This window comes from Onychostoma macrolepis, chromosome 06 (genome assembly GCF_012432095.1).
Source record: "Onychostoma macrolepis isolate SWU-2019 chromosome 06, ASM1243209v1, whole genome shotgun sequence".
NCBI classification, from domain to species: Eukaryota; Metazoa; Chordata; class Actinopteri; order Cypriniformes; family Cyprinidae; genus Onychostoma; species Onychostoma macrolepis.
The window spans coordinates 3,722,849-3,742,352 of NC_081160.1; the positions used below are offsets into that span (position 1 = coordinate 3,722,849).

Genomic DNA, 19,504 nt, shown 5'->3' on the forward strand with positions numbered 1-19,504 from the left:
AGTGGATCCTCTGCAGTGAATGGGTGCCGTCAGAATGAGAGTCCAAAACAGCTGATAAAAACATCACAATAATCCACAAGTTAACCACACCGCTCCAGTCTATCAGTTAACATCTTAAGTGAAAACATGCGTGTTTGTAAGAAAGCAATCCATCAAGATATTTTAACTTTTAAACTGTCGCTTCTGGCCAAAATATGAGTTCATAATTGATGATAACACTCCCCTGGTGAAAAAGTTGTCTCGGCTGTCTCTCACATCAGAATCCAGCCACATATTTGTTTAGAGCTGTTTTGGACTGTTTACGCTTGTAAACTGTGCTCGGTCTGTGCAGATTTCTCTACCGATTCAGCCAAAATGACTTTTTCACTGGAGAAAGCACTATTATGGATAGAGGACTTGTATTTTAGCTGGAAGCAATGATTTTAAGTTAAAAATTATGTTTATTATAGATTTGTTTCTTATAAACACGCAGCTTTTGACTTCACGGGATGTTAACTGAATGGGCTGGAGTGGTGTGGATTATTGTGATGTTTTTATCAGCTGTTTGGACTCTCATTCTGACGGCACCCATTCACTGCAGAGCATCCATTGGTGAGCAAGTGATGTAATGCAACATTTCTGTTTTGATGAACAGGCTAACTCATCTACAAACTAGTATGACATGAGAGTGAGTAAATGTTCAGGAAACTTTCCTGTTTGGTGAACTGTTCTTTTAAACACAAAAACTAATTTCAAGTATTTAGGCAGAAGTTTTTCCAAGATCATTTAAGATTCAGTCAATTGTGTCCAGACTTTTAACCAGCATGGTAAATCGTGTTGTAGTCACTAAATTGGTTTATTAGCTGGTTAGTTGTTAAATGTATGCACTGCAACATTTCTCATAGTTTTTCAGGAACTGCAGATGTGTGGAACTTACGCTTGTTGTCCAGTTTCTCTCATACATATAAAAGAATGCATTGTTTGTAACAGTGTGTGCTGTACTGCACCCTCTGAAGGTCTGTTTGTTTGGTTTAGTTGCATTATGCACTAAGAGTGTTGTATTTGTTGTCTGATCTGCTAACCAGTGTATCAGATGTTGAGTGAATTCACGGCCTTGTTTTGCTGTCATCGCTCTAGTCCGGGTGCTGCTGTTCAACACTGTTTACAGAGACACTAAAAGCATCTGATCTCACTCAAACAGAGGTGATGACATGCCTTCTGTATGCTGAACTCGCACTCTTGTGTTTCAGAGGCTGATTTGGATAGGTTACTCTCCGGGACGTGTAGTAGCTTCAGGTAGAGGTCTACCGTATACTGATTCTTCAATAATGTTGGGAGATTCATCCGCATAATTTCAATGTTGAAAGCAGTTGTGCTGCTTCATGTTTTTGTGGAAACTGTGACACATTTTTCTCAGGATTCTTTGATGAATAGAAATCCTATGTAACATTATAAATGTCTTTACTTTAATCCATTTTATTCACCCGGACTTTTAAGTTTGCATAACTCTATTAAATTGTATATGTAACAAAGCAGGTTTGAGACAAATGCTTGTTTTCTCAAGCATCCTAGTTCAACACTGTTCAAAATACAAGAAGTTTAAATAAATATACAGTGAGGAAAATAAGTATTTGAACACCCTGCTATTTTGCAAGTTCTCCCACTTAGAAATCATGGAGGGGTTTGAAATTGTCATCGTAGGTGCATGTCCACTGTGAGAGACATAATCTAAAAAAAAAAATCCAGAAATCACAATGTATGATTTTTTTAACTATTTATTTGTATGATACAGCTGCAAATAAGTATTTGAACACCTGAGAAAATCAATGTTAATATTTGGTACAGTAGCCTTTGTTTGCAATTACAGAGGTCAAACGTTTCTTGTAGTTTTTCACCAGGTTTGCACACACTGCAGGAGGGATTTTGGCCCACCTCCACACAGATCTTCTCTAGATCAGTCAGGTTTCTGGCCTGTCGCTGAGAAACACGGAGTTTGAGCTCCTCCAAAGATTCTCTATTGGGTTTAGGTCTGAGACTGGCTAGGCCACGCCAGAACCTTGATATGCTTCTTACAGAGCCACTCCTTGGTTATCCTGGCTGTGTGCTTCGGGTCATTGTCATGTTGGAAGACCCAGCCTCGACCCATCTTCAATGCTCTAACTGAGGGAAGGAGGTTGTTCCCCAAAATCTCGCAATACATGGCCCCGGTCATCCTCTCCTTAATACAGTGCAGTCGCCCTGTCCCATGTGCAGAAAAACACCCCAAAGATGATGCTACCACCCCATGCTTCACAGTAGGGATGGTGTTCTTGGGATGGTACTCATCATTCTTCTTCCTCCAAACACGTTTAGTGGAATTATGACCAAAAGTTCTATTTTGGTCTCATCTGACCACATGACTTTCTCCCATGACTCCTCTGGATCATCCAAATGGTCATTGGCAAACTTAAGTCAGGCCTGGTTTAAGCAGGGGAACCTTCCGTGCCATGCATGATTTCAAACCATGACGCCTTAGTGTATTACCAACAGTAACCTTGGAAACGGTGGTCCCAGCTCTTTTCAGGTCATTGACCAGCTCCTCCCGTGTAGTTCTGGGCTGATTTCTCACCTTTCTTAGGATCATTGAGACCCCACGAGGTGAGATCTTGCATGGAGCCCCAGTCCGAGGGAGATTGACAGTCATGTTTAGCTTCTTCCATTTTCTAATGATTGCTCCAACAGTGGACCTTTTTCACCAAGCTGCTTGGCAATTTCCGTAGCCCTTTCCAGCCTTGTGGAGGTGTACAATTTTGTCTCTAGTGTCTTTGGACAGCTCTTTGGTCTTGGCCATGTTAGTAGTTGGATTCTTACTGATTGTATGGGGTGGACAGGTGTCTTTATGCAGCTAACGACCTCAAACAGGTGCATCTAATTTAGGATAATAAATGGAGTGGAGGTGGACATTTTAAAGGCAGACTAACAGGTCTTTGAGGGTCAGAATTCCAGCTGATAGACAGGTGTTCAAATACTTATTTGCAGCTGTATCATACAAATAAATAGTTAAAAAATCATACATTGTGATTTCTGGATTTTTTTTTAGATTATGTCTCTCACAGTGGACATGCACCCACGATGACAATTTCAGACCCTCCATGATTTCTAAGTGGGAGAACTTGCAAAATAGCAGGGTGTTCAAATACTTATTTTCCTCACTGTACAAAAATAATGAAATCATTAAATTGCACATTTGCTCTCCCAACATTATAAAGCTTCTCCATTGCATTTCTAGTATTTAAGCAGAATTTCCCCCTGCACATTCAGTACAAAGACATCTGTCGTGCTTCTGTCTGACGAAATGATGAAGTTAATAAAGATTTATATTTTTATGCTTTGCAGATTTCTGGTGAAAAACTCTTCCGAACGCTATTAAAAAGTCATAAACTTGTCATGACTTATATGCTGTACTAAACATTGATCTATTAATATGAAGTAAATACCAGTCCAGTCCTTCCCATATTAAAATCTAGATTAGAATCTAGAAAATGTAGATTACAGTAATACTAGTACTGCTACTACTACTAATAACGTTGATATAGGGATAATGTGCTGATAATGATACTGACTTTTAAATTATTAAAATGGTAACATGTATTTTCCAGCAAGATGCAACTGTAGGTCTATCAACAATATCTGTGACCTGTAAATACTTTCTTAGTGTTTATAAAAACAAACGTTTTTACAGTAATACACATGTAAACATTTAAATCTTGCAGCTATTCCTGCATTTCAAAGGTGTAGCAGCATGTCACAGATGTTGTCAGTAGAGCTCAAGCTGCATTTGACCCAGAATATTTGTGGAATTAGGCAGTGATAACAGGTGGCAGGTATCTGACAGAAGCACTGTGATCTTTGTAAGACTCCCTGCGCAGTGATTTCTGCTGTGACTAACACCTGCTGCAGCTCCTGCGACTTCTAATGCAACATCACTGCTATCAACCGCACTAATGCAGCGTCCAGAACACACGTCTGTCCCGGCGGCCTCGACAACCCCCAGAACTCTTTCTTTTTCTTTCTTTCTTTTTTTTTTTTCTTTCTTTCTTTCTTTCTTTCTTTCTTTCTTTCTTTCTTTCTTTCTTTCTTTCTTTCTTTCTTTCTTTCTTTCTTTCTTTCATCTTCATTTGTTCTTTTTGTTCTCTCATTCGTTCTGTTTCTTGGGTTCCTTTTTCTTTCTTTCGTTCGTTCTTTTTTATTCATTTGTTGTTAGTGCTTTAATTGTTTCTTTTGTATGTTCATTCTTTTTCATTTGTTTTTTTCTTTTTTTTTGCTTGTTCGTTCCTTGTTTCTTTTGTTCTTTAGTTGTTTGTTCTTTTTTCTTTCTATTATTGTTTAATTCTTTCTTTCATTCTTGTTTTATTCATTTGTTGTTAGTCCTTTAATTGTTTCTTTCGAATGTTCCTTCATTTGTTTTACTTTTGTTTGTTTGTTTGCTTGTTTGTTCTGTTTCTTTTGTTCTTTCTTTAGTTTATTTGTTTTCTTTCTTTCTATTGTTTTTTTTTTTTCAATCATTCTTTTTTTTCATTCGATCATTTGTTCTTTGTTTCTTTTTGTTCTTTTCCTTTCTTTTGTTCTTTCATTCTATCATTCTTTCGGTCTTGTTCTTTCTCTCTTTCTCAGATTATTAAGTATTCAGCTTGAGATATGAGATGTCTTGACCGATTTTTAACTGTTCTTTCTTTGTATGTTTATCAGTTTTATTTTGTCAGGAAGTAACAAATCTCTGTAATATCCTTCTGTGTTAAACATGTAAGATCACTTCACTGTTATATAATTGGACTTCATGGTTTCTAAAACTTTATTACTCGGTTCATTGGACTATGCAGTCTAATGTTGCCTGGCACTTAGAACAGTAATGTTTGTTGATTTTACTTGGTAGAAGCCTTTCCTCTTTTTATGATTTCATAAACGTCATATTTAATCTTAATTCATTTTATCAGCTTGCGTAAAGATGTGTTTGTCATCCTAATCATTCTTTAGTCAAATACTCTTCTGTATTTTATAGCTAAGATATATAATTAACTCACATAGCTGTATCCCTTTTTTCACACACTTTTTTTTTTCTTTTTTTAATTCTTACACCAATCAGTATTTCATGTCCATATTGCAACTGTACATAGTTTCATCTAAAGTTTGTGAAATGTTTGGCTAAAACATGCAAATGTTTTACTAATGCATTGCAAGCACACATTCCTCATGTATTTAGCTATAGGTAGATAATTATAAACACATTCATCAATCCCATCAAGATTCCTTTAAAATTAATAGTTCACCAAAGTGAGAAAGCTGTGCGTACTTGCATTGAGTAAGCACTTGTACTCTGCAGTGTTTGCATTTTCTTTTTTTGCACAGAGTTTGCACATGTGTCAGTATTTTCCTTCCTGGCTGTTCAGAGTCGATGCTGGTAGCCATTGAATGCCATTTAACTGAACAGCCATATTCAATTTTGTTTAGTTTGTGTTTGTGCTACTGACTCACATATATGCCACCCATGTCGGTCTGTAAACAGTAATCAGCCTCTCACATTTCCTTCTGTGTAACTACAATAATAATCGCTTTCTTTATAACCTGTGCTCTCAACAACAGATTTACTTATCTGCTGAAATATTTCCATCCCTTCCTGTTGGCACAGTGACGATAACACACTGCATCTCTCTCTTCTTTCTCTTTCAGGTACATAAACTCTGTTGATTTCTTGTATTTCTTCTCTCTTTAGAATACGACAAGCAGGGATTCCTTACCAAGCTTGACAGAAAACTGTAAGTAACACATTGTTGAGGGTCAGGGTTCTGCGTGAGCATGAGGTTCTGTTCCAAATCCTAGTGAGTTGCCTACATAGGCAGCATTTCAATATGCATTCATCACTGCACTAAAGGTTAGTACAGTTATGCTGCCTTCTAAAATACCTTACTTTTTAGGCAAATTTTAAGGCAAGATCACATATTTTGCATATTTTTAGCAACAAGTCTGCTTGAAAAAAAATCCATTGGTTTTTATAATTCATGAAATAAAATAAAATAAATGGACTACTTCACCCAAAATTTGTATAACATTTTTATGCTTCTTAAGTTTATATTGCTGCCACAGTTTAAAGGTTAATGTTTTAACAAAGAATAAGAATAGAACTTAATTATAATAGAAACATAATTATTAAAAAGTTGATAAAAACAGCCATTTGTGCAATTTAATTGTTTATATACGTATATTATTAATTTGTAATATTAATATTTTTATTAAATATATACAATATAAATTTGATTAACTAATTGATTATTAAAGAAACTAAAAGTCCTTTGGTTTAATATTTCATATAATCATTTTTGGATTTCAGGTGACAAAGTAATGACAAGTAATACAAGTCTCTGTGTTTTAACGTACAGTAGAACTGGAAATAATCTATTTCAATATATAAGTTGCTCTGATGTCTAATCTTTTGAACTATTGACAAAAATAGTTCAGTCTGATTAAAATGGACTACTCTACCCAATATTTTATAATCTTTCAATATTTTATAATCGAATCTTTCATGAATTTCTGTTTGTATGACACAGAATTTTTGTCTATGTTCCAAACCGTTGTTTTCTTTTTTTTTTTTCTTCAGTTGGGATGTTGCCTTCGAAAGCAGCTGGCTATGTAGGGCAAGACCGCTCACTAGGTTTCGTAACAGAATTTCAGAGTGTGCATGTATGTGTGAGTTCACTTTGGCCTGTACTGTCCAGCAATTTGTCTCTCTTTATAACCCGGCTTGTTGTTTATTTGAGCTTTACTTTGGAAGGATAATTAATGGCGCCCTAAAGCATTTCTAATGAATGATCTCTTGGCTCTCACCCAGCCTTGTCTGATTTAACAGTCCTGATTGTATCTGTATGGGAGGTCCGTTTACCCAAAGTAAAACATGGCTCGACCTCTCTTATTACCATTAACGGCCACCTGTATAAATGGCACTGTCAACAGGTCATCTTTATATGTCCAGCACTCACAGTATTGATGTAAACTTACTAGAAAGTTTCCATTTGCCGGCCTGTGAATTAGTGGGTTTATACTGGCGCTTATATAAAATAAACTACTCCTCACACAAGTTGTCATCTCATTGAGCAGCCTTGTACATCATTGTACATCCTCTGGGCACCGTGAGCTCGACACAGCTGCTTTCCCCTCTCTCCAAACCCCAAAGCATTTAGTAAGATACAGAGCTCTATTCTAGGCATGTTAATCTGCTTGAGAATGAATGAACTTCCATAATCGTCAAATTGAAATCAATCAAATTTAAATCAGTATGGTCTGGGGCATTTTAAATTACTCCAAGGATTTATTAAGAATTTAGTAGGATCATTCTTTTAATTTGCAGCCATATTTCGAACTAAATCTGTATTGTTCGTGTTTTATATTTCACAAAATTACTTGGTTTTGGTTAGAATAATTTAAAGTGAATTTTAATGGTACACTACTGTTTCGGGTCGCTAAGATTTTTCATCTTTGAGAAGAAAATCAAGTAAAACAGAAATGTGTTATTATAATTTAAAGTAACAGTTTTCTGTATGAATATATTGTAAAATGTAAATCTGTGTTGCAACATAATTTTGTGATCAATGTAATGCATCATTACTGAATTAAAGTTTTAATTTCTTTCACCAAAAAATGTACACTTAAGCCATGCATTATATAGAAAACGGCTCATGCACAAGCACATTTTGCAAAAGGAAGCTTGTTAGATTTGAAGCGATAAAGCATATATGTATTAATATGTGTTGAAAATGAAGACACAAAGTATTGTGACACTGTGAAGTGCTAGTGGAACATGCCAGTAATATGCTTTTCTACACCTGCGATTACTCTGCTAGGACACCTAATGAAAAGGATCTTCTTCTGTCTTTGGTTCGCAGGCCTCTGGAGCTGCAGTATAAATATGGTAATCTCAGTAAAGGCGAGTGTAAACCGGGTTACGCAGAGGCCAAGATGACTTCAATCTATCCAAAGTAAGCTGATCTCATTGTGCATTGTGAAATACTGGAAGTTCACTATTTCATATTTGTAAATGTGCATGCAGACACGCAGCTCATTCTTCTGCTGTGAGTGAGAACATACAGTAGAAAGGAAAAGAACAGTTATCAGATCACAGTTTTGTTGGTTACATAAGACTTGACCTTGTTCTTTTTAGAATCGTACATCACTTCATGTGTGTTGTATAGTTTGTCTTAAACCCATTACACAGTGAGGATGCAATGCTCTTGAGAGGAGCATAGAAAGACATTTCCTTTCTCTTTTAAATAATTCAGTGTCTGAGAAGATTCCCCACAGTGAATGCTCTTTATCCCTTATGTGTTGATTTAAGGCATGTTTCAGAAATGTGTCCACAGAGCGCCTCACTGGCATCAGAAATGATGCAGATCTTTTTTTGGGTCTGCTGTGCTCCTCTGGGCTCCCAGTGCGTGAGAAAGCCGTGCTTCTGATTCACACGACTGACACGCAAAGCTTTCCTTTAGCCGCAAGATTTCTGCCTGAGCCTATGAGATTAATATAAACCACTGTTTATGGATCTTATTAATACTTATATTATCGGAATCCTTTTAAAATAAAAAAAATAAAAATTATTCACTGTGGAATGTATTAATACATTTGAGTGTGTGTTGACCTTATCTGTTTTCTGGTTCTTGGTTCACATCAAAACACATTCAAAATACATAGTTAATAGCTTGTTTTTAGAACCATTAACATTTTAAATTTGTGACATTATTTTCGTAGCTATTAAGCACATTTTCTGTAATGTGTCTGGACATTTGACTTTTTGTAATTCTCATTAAATTATGATCAGTAATTATTAAAAATTGTTTTAAAATCATATAGTTTAATTCTCCAAAGTGTGTGTTTGTGTGTGTGTATTAGGGATAGGACGAGACACCTACCTCCCAATTTGATACTATCACGATACTTGGGTGCCGTTACGATATGTATTGCAATATTTAATTTTTAAAAAAACTTTAGAGTTTTTTTTTAACTCTAGACCATGGGAAAAAGTTGAATGATACACTTAATACACAAACTGTCACAATTTAAAAAAAACACACTTCTTAATAGTATGTGTGTATGTATACAGTATCTCACAGAAGTGAGTACACACCTCACATTTTTGTAAATATTTTATTATATCTTTTCATGTGACAACACTGAAGAAATGACACTTTGCTACAATGTAAAGTAGTGAGTGTACAGCTTGTATAACAGTGTAAATTTGCTGTCCCCTCAAAATAACTCAGCACACAGCCATTAATGTCTAAACCGCTGGCCACAAAAGTGAATACACCCCTAAGTGAAAATGTCCAAATTGGGACCAATTAGCCATTTTCTCTCCCAAGAAAGTCATGTGACTCGTTAGTGTTACAAGATCTCAGGTGTGAATGGGGAGCTGGTGTGTTAAATTCTCACTCTCACTCTCTCATACTGGTCACTGGAAGTTCAACATGGCACCTCATGGCAAAGAACTCTCTGAGGATCTGAAAAAAAACATTGTTGCTCTACAAAAGGTGGCGTAGGCTATAAGAAGATTGCCAAGACCCTGAAACTGAGCTGCAGCACGGTGGCCAAGACCATACAGCGGTTTAACAGGACAGGTTCCACTCAGAACAGGCCTCACCATGGTTGCCCAAAGAAGTTGAGTGCACATGCTCGGCGTCATTTCCAGAAGTTGTGTTTGGGGAAATAGAAGTATGAGTGCTGCCAGCATTGCTGCAGAGGTTGAAGGGGTGGGGGGTCAGCCTGTCAGTGCTCAGACCATATGCCGCACACTGCATCAAATTGATCTGTATGGCTGTCGTCCCAGAAGGAATTGAGCATCTGTGGGGCATTCTCAAACAGAAGGTGGAGGAGCGCAAGGTCTCTAACATCCACCAGCTCCATGATGTCTTCATGGAGGAGTGGAAGAGGACTCCAGTGGCAACCTGTGAAGCTCTGGTGAACTCCATGACCAAGAGGGTTAAGGCAGTGCTGGAAAATAATGGTGGCCACACAAAATATTGACACTTTGGGCCCAATTTGAACATTTTCACTTAGGGGTGTACTCACTTTTGTGGCCAGCGGTTTAGACATTAATGGCTGTGTGTTGAATTATTTTGAGGGGACAGCAAATTTACACTGTTATACAAGCTGTACACTCACTAGTTTACATTGTAGCAAAGTGTCATTTCTTCAGTGTTGTCACATGAAAAGATATAATAAAATATTGTGAGGGGTGTACTCACTACTGTGAGATACTGTATGTGTATATATATATACATGCATACATACATACATGCATACACACAGTTGAAATCAAATGTTTACATACATCTTGCAGAATCTGGCGAAATTTGAAGATCAGGGTAAATTTAACTTATTTTGTCTTCTGGGAAACATGTAAATATCTTCTGTAGTTTCTGAAGGGCAGTACTAAATGAAAAAATATGATATAGGCAAAATAAGAAAAAAAAAATGTACAGATCTTCATTCTGTTCAGAAGTTTTCTTAATGCATGATTTTTCCTTCTGGAGTGTTTGAATCTTCTGTAATAGTTGCATATGAGTCCCTCAGTTGTCCTGAAAAATGGATCTCAAAATCATAGTCATTGTTGGAAAGGGTTCAAATACACAAAAATGCTGAAAAACCAAAGAATTTGTGGGACCTGAAGGGTTTTTCTGAAGAACAGCAGGCAGTTTAACTGTTCAGCACAAACAAGGGACTCATGAATAACTATCACTAAACAAAAAAAACCAAAAACAGCTGTGGATCATTCAGGTAACAGCACAGTATTAAGAATCAAGGGGATGTAAACTTTTGAACGTGGTCATTTTTATAAATTCAACTGTTATTTTCTCTTGTGGACTATGTAAACATCTTTTTGTGTAATATCTTATTCAGGTCAGTACTAAATAAACAATAGCATGCATGTAACTAATATGCTCTTATTTTGGTAAAATAATTAACAATTTGCAGATTCTGCATTCTCCATAATTTACTGCAGTGGCTTCAAAGATTACCCACTATTCATATGAAAGTTATGTCATCATTTACAGTATATGCCATCATTTACTCATGTCAGTTCAACACTATCTTTCACAGAAGAAAGGAAGTCATACAATGAAAGAAGAATTTAATTTGTTAATATTTATTTATTTATTTTTATTTTTTCATACAATGGAAGTAATTAGTAAATAAAACCGTTTGGTTACCAACATTCTTCAAAATATCTTGTTTTCTTTTCCACAAAAGAAAGAAATTCATGCAGGTTTGAAACGACATGAGGGTCACTAAATGATGACAGAGTTTTTATATTTGGGTGAACTATCCCTTAAATAGACATGAGTTGTGTAAAAATGGGGCTCAGGGCCAGATCACATGACTCAGGTTGGTCTTGATACTGAACCTTTCTGGTGTAAGTGGAGTCAGATGGGAATATTAAATAGACCGTGACATCTACAGTGTTTGTTGAGACACTAAACCTACAACATTTAGTTAGCCATGTAATTAGCATCTGACATGCATTGATGAACATGATCCGGGAACCAGCCTGACCACTGCTCTGGGAATAAAAGCAAAAATTCAGCGAACTAGTAATAGTCACGCACACATGCATTTACAGTTAGGTCCATATATATTTGGACACAGGCACAATTTTTATTATTTTAGCTGCTGACCAAAACATATTCAAGTTACTGTTATATAATGAATATGGGCTTATAGTGCACACTCTGATCTTTAATTTGAGGATATTCTCATCACAATTGGAGGAAAGGTTAAGGAATTGCAGCTCTTTAATGTGTAGCTCCCCCCTTTTTCAAGGGACCATAAGTAATTGGACAATTGACTCAAAAGCGGTTTCATGGACAGATGTGGGCTATTCCTTCGTTATTTCTACATCAGTTAAGCAGGTAAAAGGTCTGGAGTTAATTCAAAGTGTGCCATTTGCATTTGGAAGCTGTTACTGTGAACCCACATCATGCAGTCAAATGATCTCTCTCCAAAAGACAATTGTTAGACTTCAAAAACAAAACATCCATCAGAGAGAGAGCAGGAACATTAGGAGTGGCCAAATCAACAGTTTGGTACAGTAGAGAGAGAAAAAAAAAAGAATGGACTGGTGAGCTCAGCAACATAAAAAGGCCTGGACGTCCATGGAGGACAACAGTGGTGGATGATCGGAGAATCCTCTCCATGGTGATGGAAAAACCTTTTCACAACATACAGCCAAGAGAAGACGACTCTCCAGGAGGTAGATGTGTCGCTGTCAAAGTCTACAATCAAGAGAAGACTTCACCAGAGCAAATACACAGGGTTTACCACAAGGTGCAAACAAGGCTAGATTAGACTTTGACCAAAAAAAAAAAAACATCTACAAAAAGCCAGACCACTTCTGGAAAAGCATTCTTTGGACAGCTGAAATTAAGATTAACCTGTACCAGAATGACTGGAAGAAAAAAGTATGGAGAAGGCTTGGAACAGCTCATGATCCAAAGCATACAACATCATCTGTGAAACATGGTGGAGCAGTGTGATGGCATGAGCATGACTTCCAGTGGCACTGGGTTACTGGTGTTTAGTGATGATGAGACAGAGGACAGAAGCAGCCGGATGAATTCTGTAGTGTGTAGGAATTTACTCTCTGCCCAGATTCAGCAAAATGCTGCAAAGTTGATTGGGCGGTGCTTCATAGTACAAGTGGAAATGACCCAAAACATACAGTAAAAGCAACCCAGGAGTTTTTGAAGGTAAAAGTGGAATATTCTGCAATGGTTGAGTCAATCTCCTGATCTCAACCCGATTGAGCGTGCATTTCACTTGCTGAAGACAAAACTAAAGGCAGAAAGACCCACAGACAACTGAAGTCAGCTGCAGTAAAGGCCTGGCAAAGCATCACAAATGAGGTAACCCAGTCTCTGGTGATGTCCATGAGTTCCATACTTAAGGCAGTCATTGCCTGCAAAGGATTCTCAACAAAATATTAAAAATGAACATTTTATTTATGATTATATTTATTTGACCAGTTACATTTGATCCACTGAAAATAGGGGGATTGTGTATAAAAATAGTTGTAATTCCTAAGCATTTTATGTTATATTTTTGTTCTACCCCTTGAACTAAAGCTTAAATTCTGCTCTTCAATTTCATCTTGATTGTTTCATTTTAATTCTATTCTGGTGGCATACAGAGCCAAAAAATAGTGTTAGTGTCCAAATATATATGGACCAAACTGTACGTGCTGACAGCACATATGAGTCATAAATACATCCTGTCATAAATAGCGTATGAGGCCACTGTTTCATAGCTCAAAAGACTTATTAGTTCTATTTAACTCATTTGAATTGAACTTTGATCCTTGATATTGGTGTCCTTTGGGTAGATATAAATAGAATTAAACGAGTCAATAATTAACATGGGTCAAAGACGAAAAGGGGGTTTCAAGCATCAAAAAAAATGAAAGTTTAATATTTTTTTTTTTTTTTTTTTTTTTTATACATTAGAACATTTTTACCATGATTTATAGTAGACACCCAATAAAATGTCATTTAGTGCAACAATCGTTCATATACCAATAAATCCTGTCAGGCGTATTTAGATGAATCATTAGATGACATTTAAAATACAGGTCAGAAAAAGTATGCTGTTTCATTTTTGCGTAAATATATTTGTTACACTGAATGACGATGGAAAATTATTTCACCCATATTTTGACATTTTATTTTCACATAAGTTATTTGAAACACTAACGTAGACACTTTACTTACATTTTGATACGTTTTTTTGTGTATATAAAATCTTTTTTTTTTTTATTAATTTGATGCAGACACCAAAATAGGACATCTCATCTTTGACCCACATACAGTAAAATATAAAATAAATCTGTTTGGCAGCTCAGATTAGATGATTTTGTGAGAATCTGATGAAAAATGTTTGATGTCTCTGATTTTCAAGTGCAGTTTTAGTAATTTAATAACTGTGGGAAAAGGTTTTGGCAACAATCTGTAAAAGGCACCTGCTGGAACTTTCTGAAAAGCTTCATCTCAACATTTGTTCTGTGAAAATGTGGCTCTTTTAAAATGGGTTATTATTATGAATTGAATATCTGATTATAGCATAGGACTCACGTATGCTGTAATCCTAGTAATTATGAAGGGTTCACATACTTTTCTCACAAGTGTATGTGTTTGGAGGTTTGAGGCAGTGAGAAACGCGGGAGTGTGTGTCACCTTCACTTACAGTTTTGGGATGTGAGGAAGCGCAGAGTCATGGTTGTGGTCGTGGGAATCGGATACACCGGACCACCTGTGTCATTAGTGCATTACTCCAGGGGTCAGACAGCTGCATACGGCATGACGGAAGTGTTCAGGTGTTGTTTTGTTAGCCAGTCAAATGTTCGGGGTAGTTCGTGACGTGGATAGTTGTATCAGGTGCATGCTGGGTGGAGGATGTTGACAGACATCAAGGCATTTCTCCTTGAAATGCAGCTTTGCCAGGTGGTATTTGTGGACCGAATGGGAGAGTTTTTCCACTGGCAGTGTTAATGATTGTTTGCATAACATGTTAGGTGGTGGTGCTACATAGCATTAAACAATAAAGCCATTTTTTTTAAGAAATACTCCAGACCTATTATAACCTGTTGGTCACATGATGCAGTTTTTCATATATTCCCTTTTATACTCTTCTTGTTTTTCTTAGGGAACGGCTTTGGAGAGTAACTAAAAGTAACTTCTAACTTCACAGCATTTATGATGGTAGCTATTTTGAAGTAGTGTAGCTTTTCTAGTTTCATGCTTTTTCCAGGAAGTAGTGGTAAGATTTTTTTTATTTTATTTAATTTTTTTATTTTAGATCATTTTAATTTTTTCAGTTAAGCACATTTTCTGTAATGCTTCTGGACATTTTACTTGAAGTTTTTCTCTCATTAAGTTACAATACAGTTATTGTTTAAAATATTTACAATTATTTTAATTCTTAATTGTCATTTTACATAATGTCACAATTAGGGCTGCCCCTAATCATTAGTCGACTAGAAGAGGCTTGGTCGACCAAATTTTTTTTAGTCGCTTAGTCCCAGAAAAAATAAAATCCACAGGCAAAGTCACGCAGTCCGTGACGGACAGACCGTTAACAGCTGGTCTTTGTGGTAATGCAGGACATCCAAACGCTCGCAGATCATTCATCGACCTCAAAAATGACTTATCATCTGAAATATGTAAGTATTAGCAACTTGATATGGCCGCTCAATCTAATGTTAACCTTGAGAAATGTGCGCTGTTCAAGTGTCTGTGCAGAGTGAGGAAGAGTAGTGCGCTCACTGCAGGACAGATGGAGGCGCCTGTGCGGTCTTAAAATACTCCCTCATTTTTGGTCATACAAATAAGAGCAATACATCTTTCAAATCTGTAAAGACTCTACGTTTATTTGTGTGCACTCACCATAATAACAAAACTCGCTTTTGTAAAATAATGAAAGCAAACAGTATGCGCTTTCTGCCGTCTCGGTCTCTGTGAACTTGAGCGCGAAACTCCATGTATATCTTTGCCTTACAGACATTAAAATATATCTATAGAGAGTGAAATGTCTACTTTCTAATGAACCAATTCAAATGGAAAACAAATATTCTCAGATTATGTAATCCATATGAAACATCACATACAGGCGCGTCCACTACTGCGGAGATGACGAGTCAATGCTGCCGACTTCATCTTAAGCCGAAAATAAAGAAAAAGTTTATCAAATTATTAAAATGTTAATGCAGCCTCCTTACTGTTTTTCACTGACACATTCATAATCATTACTTCTGCCGGTGTGCCGTGATGAGCTTTATGCATGTGCTTGAGCGCTTATTGGCTATGTAAGCAATTAAAGGCTCATTATAATGATTTAAATGGTTTATTAATAAACGTGCGATTAGTCGACTAATGCAAAAATGAACGACCACTAGTCGACCAGAAAAATCCTTAGTTGAGGGCAGCCCTAGTCACAATACACAAAAAATGTTAAAACAATAAATACATTTTTAATATAAAAATACCTATTTGTAATAATTTATAATAAAACAAATATAAAATATTAAAATAAATATTTTGTTAATAAATAATATTGTAGATAATAATCAATTCTGCCAAGGAATATAGTTCATTAGTATAAATACGCTAACTCTAGATTATTTTCGGTTATCAGGCAGCATTTTAATGGAAGTATTTTATTTGATTGCTAGAATTTGCAACATTGTCACCCAATGTCATCAGAGCAAGAATAATCAATGAATCTAGTCATATTACTTGCAGACACTCTGATACTGAGTATAATGACACTTTAACTAGTGTCATATTGCTTAAATAGCCTATGTAGCTTTGGAAGATCAAATTCATCTTAGTGAATCGATTTATTCAGATGATTCATGTAAATTGAAAAACAGTTCCTTGATCGCGGAGTCATACATTCAGTCAGGTCAGTTTCTTTTATTTTTAACTTCCTTTCTATAAATATATAACCTGTCTGTCATCATTCACATTTGCAGTAAGTATAGCCTAATTAAACGTAGGTCATTTCAAGTGCACGCTGCTTTTTGTCCATTTAAAAAAAAAAAAAAAATGACACAAAAGTAAAAATAGCATTTCAGATAAGAATTTTTGGTGGAAAAATTCTGTGCATCCTCAGATTGCAAAAATAAGTTGTCATCTCACAGTTGTATATTTAAAAAGTTTTGCCTCCTTAAATAGCTTCATTGTAGTTGGATTGTAGTCTAATGTCTGTAAGTGAGCAGCTTGTAGCTTGGTTATCTCAGCTCCTTATAAGTCTCTGTGCTTGTTTTGAGGAAAGGTCAAGTTTAGGCTGGACTTCCTTTGACATTCCAGTGCTCATCTCTTACTAACCAATAAACACACTGGTAGCCAGTGGATTATGGGTAATGCGAACCTCGTAATCCTTTCAAATATTCCAACGTTTGAGATATTCCACCAGTTATCAAATTATCGCACCCCTTTTCTCATGCAGGCTGTGCATGGAGTGTTTAGCGTGCTTGTTTTAACTTGTGTTTTCTTTCTTTGTCTTTTATTTATTGTTTTAGGTTTTCAAAACCTGCCCCCATGTTCCTTGATCCAAATTTCAAGCGGCTATCAAAGATCAGCAGTTACCCGCCTCCGTTTGGAGTAAGAACACAAGGTATGTCTTTCTTTCTGAGTCTGTTTTATTTCACAAGAGGAGGGGGGGAAAAAAAAAAAATTTTTTTGCATTGAGATGTGAAAAAAGAAACTGTATAAATGAATTTAATTAAAAAATAATTGAAAAAAATATATATATGTAAGTTAGATATAAAGCAACATTTACTTTTTGTTGCCAGCCCTCAATCAATCAAGTGATTTTTGTCCTCTTTGTGTTTAAAAGTTTAAGAACCTCTTCTCTGTACTCAGAAAACTGCTCTGGTAAAAGTACCTCTGAGTTGGAGGTATTTTCAGTGTTTTTTTTTTGTTTTGTTTTGTTTTGTCAGTGCTGTTGGTTTCATTAGCAGATGATCCAATTAAACATGTTAACATTGTATTATGTGTAAACAAAAGACCAATCATAACTCACACACTTGATTCAGAAGGGCCTATTCCTCCCTGAGGAGGTCAAGTAAATAAAGTGTTTCACAAGGCGTACTTTGTAATTTCAAACGCCTGTGTTTTTCTCACACAACTGCTGTACAAATCACAAAGAAAATCACAATCTGTTGTTCAGTCAGAGGTCCTCTGAGAAATCTAATGCCGGTCGGATAGGAATCTCAATGATTATTGTACATTTGTATTTTCACAGTTCTTCTCCTCACAGATATTTTCCCACAAATTACACATTTTCAGGTGTCCATGATTATATGAAAGTAAGTTACGTTGTACTTAATCAAGGGTCCATTATTGAGGCAAAAAGTACATCTTAAGAATTCAAATATTTTCTTTAACACTAAAAAACATTGTCATAATGCATCAATCCAAGCATTCATTCTGCGCATTCATTATTTTTATTTTTTATTATATTATACACTACTGGTCAAATGTTTGAAATAATTTTGAAGTTTGAAGATTTTTTAATTATTTTGAAAGACTGCATTTATTTAATCAAAATAAGTCATTTAAAACTGTTAAATTATGAAATATCATTACAATTTGAAATAACTTTTTAAAATAAGATTGTTTGAATAGAAAGTTCAAGAGATCAGCATTTATTTAAAATAGAAATATTTTGTAACATTATAAATGTCTTTACTGTCACTTCTAATCAATTTGATGCTGCCTTACTGAATAAAAGTGATCATTTCCGGTCACACTTTATTTTAAGGTCCAATTCTCGCTATAAACAAACCATTAACCACAACTTTTGCCTTGAGTTGTTAAGTTTAGGTATTGGGTTGGATTAGGGATGTAGAATATGGCTATGCAGAAAATGTGCTTTATAAGTATTAATAAACAGCCAATATGTTAATAATAGGCATGCAAATAAGCAACTAGTTAATAGTGAGAATTGGTCCCTGTACTAAAGTGTGACCTAATTTCTTTCTTTTTAATCTTACTTACCCCAAACTTTTGTATGGTAATGTATCATGGTTTCTGCAATAAAAGCATAAGAGACTTGTTTCTAAAACATAAAAAAAAAAAATCTTAATGATTCCACACTTTTGACTGAAAGCATATGTGCATAGATTAGCAGCAAACACCAGTAAATCTACGGATATGCCAGTGTTTTTGCAAAGATTATTCATGTTTACACATGACTTGCAAATGAGAAAAAAAAAAAAAATTATTATTATTAGGTAGATGGTTTATAGATGTTAAACTAATGTCCAGTCACCAAGAGCTCCTGCAAGTAAGGTGGAAGCCATTTTCCCATGGCCTCTATTCAATCACCTTTTCAGTGGTTCTTTCATCCGGTGTGCTTTCAGACGTTTAAACCAGGAACATGAGGCATTTCTCCTTTCCACTCACCTTCATTCATGTCTGCCCTGGAGGTTTTGGGTGTAATTACCTTCCAGCCTGATTAAATCACAAATGTGCATGTTAAGTGATGAGTTGTGCTCTGACTCCGTTTAGCTGCTTTGGCAGATGGTGTGGGACATTAAGAGCAGAGCTGTCGGCATCTCTGCATCCGTCTCGCTGATGTTTCTCAAGCCGTGCCTTTCAGCAGAAACACTTGTACTTGAATTACATGTCTGTGTGGGAATTACTGCTGTCTAATGTGCTCTACTGTGATGTTGAGATGAAAACACACTTACAATGCTGCTCATGCTTTTAAACAGAGCCCTAACTCTATGGATTAAACTTTTTATGCTGCAGACACGAATGATGGCTTAAATAGTGTGGCATGTTGAGGAAAGGAGTGCTATTACTTTTCCAAGTAATCTGGATCACATTGTTTGGCAGGTAGACTATAAAATGGACAATGGTTTTGTTGTTGTGGAGTTTACGTACAAATCCTGTTCTATTATCTTTAGCATGAAGAATGTTTTACTAAAAATAGCATGGTGGAT

General features: G+C 35.9%; 1 protein-coding gene across 1 annotated transcript in view; it reads left to right on the plus strand.

The window, feature by feature from the left end:
• Nucleotides 1–19,504, plus strand: part of st3gal3a (ST3 beta-galactoside alpha-2,3-sialyltransferase 3a) — a 48,277-nt gene that overhangs the window by 4,664 nt on the left and 24,109 nt on the right. Inside the window, 5 exon segments of the mRNA XM_058778547.1 lie at nt 1,230–1,254; nt 1,256–1,275; nt 5,729–5,771; nt 7,896–7,988; nt 17,075–17,169. Of these exon segments, the coding sequence (XP_058634530.1) occupies nt 1,230–1,254; nt 1,256–1,275; nt 5,729–5,771; nt 7,896–7,988; nt 17,075–17,169 (276 nt within the window).